This window comes from Schistosoma haematobium, assembly GCF_000699445.3.
Source record: "Schistosoma haematobium chromosome Unknown HiC_scaffold_362, whole genome shotgun sequence".
Taxonomy (NCBI): Eukaryota; Metazoa; Platyhelminthes; class Trematoda; order Strigeidida; family Schistosomatidae; genus Schistosoma; species Schistosoma haematobium.
Window position 1 is genome coordinate 5,090 of NW_026137094.1, and position 6,911 is coordinate 12,000.

Sequence of the window (6,911 nt, forward strand, 5' to 3'; positions counted from 1 at the left end):
TATACGTCACGAAACCAGTTTCAGGACTCGAATTCAAGCCTTGCTAAGAGCACCTTAAATCACTGAAAATTTACCCACTGGAGTACAGGAGTCTCAGAGGTGACCTAATAACCGACAGCATTGTAAACGCAAAAACGGTTACAAATATCACTTACTACAAAAGAGGATAAAAGTACTTAAATGATAACATTTGTTATGAAGTGAGTGCTATTTGTATGCTCTGTATGAGATAAAAAAACAAAAATTTGTTCACTAGATTGTGGAAGGTTCCTCTGAACCTGTTAACACCAACGGCACTGGGGCCAATAAAGTCGAAGAACAGACGATAGGTATAGTGTTTAATTTAATTAAAGCAAGACATGTGCGTACTATCACAATTAAACCATAGTGTTCATTTTTACATAAAAATATGGGGAAACAGTAGATATTGAATATAAATGTGATCACATATGGTGTCACCAATAAAAAAATTGTGGTCTTCGTTTTGTCGTTACAAAAATCATTGAATAAACACTTCACTATATAACTAGCTTCAGAGCATACGTTGGTGGGGGTATTGTTGCTCTCTCTCCTTAATAACGGCAGAATACGACATACAACTAACGGCACCCAAACATGTAGAATCCCGAAGTACCAAATCAGAAGACGGAAGAAGAAAGGAGAGTGATTATTGGGCAAGAACCAAAAATGTACAGAAAAACATGAGTAATTATAGTTATTGGTATTGGCTATAACATCATTATAATTCAGTCAACCCGTGTGGAGGCATGCTATGCTCATCTATAGTATGTCGCGTTGATCTTCTAGAAAGTTCTACCAGGTCCTGATTGGATAGTCACTTCGGCTCTTTTAGAGCCTCTGGCGACTTCGTTCTTTTCAAAGCCGTCTTTACAAGTATGCCCAACGAAGAAAAGAATTAATAATTAAATGGTATCAAATAAATATTTTCGTACATATAGATACAGACAAAGATGGGTTTTTGTGGAAAAGATTTTATGTTCGTTTGCATATTAAAGTATGTTCGAAGTTTAACAACATTATTTCGGTGTATAATAATAACAATAATAATAATAATGACAATGAAATCAGTATTATATCAAAATATTATATATAATGTGGACGAGTAGTAATAAAGTCAACAAACACAACGAAGTCAAATATCGTTACACACTTAATAATGAATGACATGCGAATCTTACATACACTTAGGGATTATACAGCAAGTATATTGGTAGCATTAGTACACAAGAATAGATGTTTCGGAAAAAATATTTCTCATTAAGAACTATTCTAGTACAGGGTTAATTGCCCGCGCCACAGAAAAGAAAAAGGATTAAGTGACGAATCCGGTATAGCGTACTGAGATATGTCCCTGTCTCTCTGTACGAGTGGCTTTTAGACTGGTCCAAGTGGTAAAAGTATGAACTAAATTTATGTGGGTTGTAGAATCGGCATCATAAATTGTAAAAAGCGTTCATTTCGCAAAAGTATTATGATTGTAAAAATAATATTATCTCATGGTCTAAGGGAAAACAAAGATTGTATACACCTATGCCATCGTAATCGATTCTGAGTCATGTCATCCAGAGTCCCCAACCACTGGTTACGATAGAAGGAGGGAAATGAATTTCAAACATCCTGGCATTGTTGCTCAGTGATACCAAGAGACTCTGAATTTTATCGTCGTCCTCACCAAACACGACTATATCATCATCGAACCTTCTGGCAAGAGGTCAGTTCCCGAAAGTCCAGACGAGGGCTTTATTTCCAGCAGTATATCTATGATGAAAGCTGCAAAAAATACATTTTTCCCATCGGGCGATAAAATGAACTCTTTGGTTTTCATATTTAACGCATCTGTTAAAGGTTATAGAATGGTCGAACAGGGTGCAGTGAACCGAAGATAAAAATTGATCATCCATAAAAACGACGAAGTTTATTCAACGAATAGGTATCTGAGATATTTTTGATGTTTACAATTTGTAACTGTAAATAAATCCACGCAACACCGTTCGCATATACATCAAACGTCACATCAACCTGGGGAATGCCACGAGCAGCAGGTGTTCACAGTGCTAGAACAAATTTGTACTCTCAATTTCATATTCTAAGTTGAAAAATAACGGTTTTGGATATCTTCAAGATTTTTTTATCATCGGGAACACAAAAGAACCAAGAAAATAAAGACAATCGGACTAAACGGATTAAAGTTTCCTATATCGAAGCCTGGTTCTGCTACTCAGAAGCTGACTTCCATGAGCGCGGCTTTGTAAACCCATGTGCACAGTTTCTAGTCGCAGTGAAGGCACGACTGCGCGATTCCAACAGGCACGTCACACCCAGTATGTTTGCTAGTGATGTTTCGAAACCATACTAAACTTTTCAAAAAATACTCTTGAGCGTGGAGATCTCACCGACCAACAAACGTTGAATCAACTCTACAACAACATTGAGCTAGAACATGGCTCAGCAACAGAAATGATGTTACAAATGCGAGAGGTCATTGGTCGACGGACATTTGATGAGGGCCTGTTTAGAAAGCTTTTCTTGCCTGAGCTTCCCCAACTGGTGAAGGCAGCACTCACCAATGCTGTAAACATCAAATCAGAACCGACTACGTGGGTGTTCTCGATGTGTCTGCCTCTGAAAAGCAAAGTGGCGGCAATTCTGTATTACCTAGAACCGACCGCGAACAGATAGATACGTGTGTTTAACGGCCTGGTGAGATTTTATAGAAGGTTCATATTGGATTGCGTGTACCTTATGAAACCCTTGATCGATCAACTTCGCGGAAATGCGAAATCCATTAATTTGGACGATAGCGTGAAAAAAAGCACTCGTCACAATTAAGGAACTTATCGCTAAAGCAACATTACTCGCACACCAGGACACCGAAGTACACAATAATATAGCAGTAGAAGAATTCGACTCAGCAATCGGAGGAGTCTTACAACAATGGTAAACAACAACTGGCAACCTTTGGCATTCTTCTCGGGTTGGTTGCAAGGCACCGAATCAAGGTATATCATTTTTGGTGGGGAACTCCTAGCCGTGTATTGTGCTGTGTGGCACTTTCAGCACCATGGAGTGCCAAGAATGATCAACAGTTGGATAGAACTATAAAGGAAGTCCCTGGACAAAGTGGGTTGGAGAATACTGGTCGGCGGCCTATGCTCCATTGGAAGTAAATAAGTAAGCAGCTATAAATTGAGACGTGAGTGGACACGCTCCTGTGTAAGCTGCAAGAAATCTAAAGTGATTAGACACAACAAATGTCTCTTAAGCTTATTCAAAACTCTCGACTCTCGTTTCGACCATGTTCACTGGATTTGGTAATAACCTAACAAGGTCCAAATAGACACTCGCCCCAAAATGCCTTGGTATAGCCAAGAGCGAGGTGGACCCGCCATCCATTTCGAAATGCTGTCAGACGACCATGAGTACACAGCATCTGCCAGGGAAGTCCTACTCACTGCTTTCTCGTGTCGATGATGCTGTTTACGAAAATGAGAAGAGGAAAAGCGAATGTTCGTCACTTTAACCGGATCCCAATCCAATGCAGCACAAGGGCTCCGGTATCCGAAGGAAACAAGTGGCGTATGAACCAATTATTCGTCACCAGCGAATATGGGACTGCATCTAATAGTAGCGGTAAATAAATCCCCAAAATAAATAGCTCTGTAAGTTTTCGACATTGGATGCTGACCAGATTAGTTTTAGTAGACTCACCTAGCTGAAGGCGCTCGGTCATGCATCCGCACCAGATCACGTGTGAGAACGCCATGCTCAACATCTACTGCAATCGCTAGCCAGACTAGATCAGACAATTCCGATATATTGGCAATCGTCAAATACAACTTCTGATCTCCTCGATTCTGTCTTTTGATTTCTCTTGGTGGGTACCAGTTATAATAGAAGGTGTTACTGGTAAAAGCGTTGTCAAACACTGAATACCTGTGCCATCTTCATTGGTGAGCCCGACGTGATCTGGCACACCAAATCGTAAACTGTGAGTCTGTCCCATTTTGGGATTCTATATATCATTGGTTTATTTTAATTTTTTATACATTGTGATATTTTTTTCCCGCGTTTTTGGATATCTATATATTTTCCACTCGTGTATCCTCGTACTTAATTTTCCCCTATGACTGAACAGACCCCCAAAGTATTTAAGATTAAGACTATGTCCCCACCCTCGTTCCAACTCACGCCCTTCTGACCCGACAATATCGAAGCCTGGTTCTGCTACGCAGAAGCCGACTCCCACGAGCACGGCGTGAACGACACACGTGCACAGTTCCTCGCAGTGGTCAAGGCACTACCGCGAGAATTCAACAGGTACGTAACACCTAGTATGTTTACTAGTGATGTTTCTGAACCGTACGAAACCTTAAAGCGTTCCATTCTTAAACGAGGAGACCTAACCGATCGACAAAGGTTAGACCAACTCTTTAATAACATAGACCTGCAACACAGTTCTGCGACGGACATGTTGCAAAGGATGAGAGAGGTTATAGGCCTAAGAACTTTCGACGAATGCCTATTCAAACAACTTTTCTTGTCTAAACTTCCCCAACAGGTGCAAGCAGTCCTGGTCTCGTTTCAGAACAACGCCTTAGACGAGCTGGGTACATCTGCCAATCGTATCTTAGAAATTACGAAATCTTCTACTACCGAGGTTTTTTCAGTCAAAGAAAAGCCTCAAACGACTCAGAATGACATAACCGAGTTATGTCATACACTTACGCGTTATCTTAGCTTTCGTAACGACCGTAAGCGATCACACACCCCACGTAGAAGCACTTCACGTAAGCGATCTGTCTCTAGACCACGAGAGACGGATAACCCCGACTGGTGCTGGTATCATAACCAGTATGAAAAGTCTTCCAGAAATTGCAGAAAACCCTGCAATTTTCCCAACTCAAAACCGATTGACTCGAAAAACAACTCGGGAAACTTCCAAGCCGGCACGCGTTAACGGCAACCGTAGCCGGCGAACATAGCCGTCTGTTATACGTCACAGATGTGACAACGAGAGTTCGCTACCTCGTCGACACTGGCGCAGAAGTTAGCGTTCTCCCAGCGAATCCCAACGACCGACTTCACGAATCGGCTTTAAACTTACAGGCGGCAAACGGAAAACCTATCGCTACGTAATGGCAAAAGGTACGTTTACCTTAACGTGGGTTTACGCGAACCCATTCACTGGATCTTCGTTGTTGCAGATGTTTCTATGCCAATCATTGGTATGGACCTTCTACAACACCATAATCTGATCATCGATACGCGCAAACGGAGGCTAGTAGACGGAAACACTAATTTATCCGTTTGCGTAACTTCCTTCTCTGGTTGCAGATTATCCCCAGTCACAATTAAGCATATGATAGACCCACTTTATCAGCCACTTCTCGATAAGTATCCTGGGATACAACAAACGCAACCGAGATTACCGTGTGTAACCAGCAATGTTACACATCACATCACGACTACAGGACCACCTGTATTCTCTAAAGCACGACGAATAGCCCCTGAAAAGCTAAGGTTGGCGAAAAACGAGTTCGATCACATGATAGACTTAGGAATCATACGACCGTCAAATAGCCCATATGCATCTCCGTTGCACATGGTCCCTAAAAAGGACAGCAACGATTGGCGTCCAACTGGTGACTATCGGCGATTGAACGCGAAAACCATTCCCGATCGTTACCCGTTGCCTCACATTCACGATTTGACAGCTACCTTAAAAGGTACAACTGTATTTTCGAAAATCGACTTGGTTAAAGCTTATAACCAAATCCCCATGGCCACAGACGACATACCGAAAACCGCCATCATTACTCCCTTCGGCTCTATGAATTTTTGCGAATGCCTTTCGGTCTAAGGAATGCTGCTCAAACATTCCAAAGATTCATAGACGACGTTTTTCGAGGTCTCAACTTCGCACATGCGTATGTTGATGACTGCTTAATAGCAAGTCTGGACAGAGAATCACATCTCAAGCATCTGGATCTTGTTTTCGACCGACTACAAAAACATGGCATTACTGTAAACGTTCAGAAATGCCAAATCGGAGCTGACTCATTAGACTTCCTAGGACACACTATAGATGCTCAAGGCATTCGACCCCTTAGGACCAAAGTGGCGGCAATTCTGGATTGCCCAAAACCGACCACGATCAAGCAACTACGAACGTTTAACGGCCTTGTAAGTTTCTATAGACGATTCATACCGAAATGTGAGTTACTCATGAAACCTCTTACCGACCAACTTTGTGGAAATGCGAAATCCACTAATTTAGACGAGACTGCACAAAAAGCATCCTCCACAATTAAGGAACTTATCTATCGCTAAAGCAACAATGCTTGCACATCAGGACACTAAAGCACCCATTAGTATCGCAGTAGACGCATCCGACTCAGCAATCGGAGGGGTCTTACAACAATGGGTTAACAACTCCTGGCAACCTTTGGCGTTTTTCTCTAGACGGTTGCTAGACACCGAATCGAGGTACAGCACATTCGGTAGGGAACTCCTAGCTATGTATTGTGCTGTACGGCATTTTCAACATTATATCGAAAACCGTGAATTCACCCTTTTCACTGACCATAAACCTCTTACTTTCTCCTTAAGCTCCTCTTCAGACAAGTACTCACCTCGTGAGTCTCGACAACTGGGCTACATTTCGCAGTTTACTTCAGATATTCAACACATTTCTGGAGCAAACAATGTAGTCGCAGCCGCTTTGTCTCGCATAACTTTCTTGAACAGTTTCCAAGGAATCGACCTTCTTAAACTCGCCCAACTTCAAAAAGAAGACACTGATCTTCAGCACGAGTTATCGTCTACTGATAAGTCTTATCGATTGAACGCTATATTAGTTTCCTAAGCTATTCTGGTACCCCGAAAGCTAG

At 41.8% G+C, this 6,911-nt stretch overlaps 1 protein-coding gene across 1 annotated transcript; it reads left to right on the plus strand.

Annotated features, from left to right (window-relative positions):
* Nucleotides 1–208: 208 nt before the first annotated feature.
* Nucleotides 209–6,911, plus strand: MS3_00000172 (uncharacterized protein). Its single transcript, XM_051208047.1, has one exon. It carries the CDS (start codon nt 5,234–5,236, stop codon nt 5,879–5,881), a length of 648 nt encoding a protein of 215 aa, XP_051063996.1. The 5' UTR covers nt 209–5,233; the 3' UTR covers nt 5,882–6,911.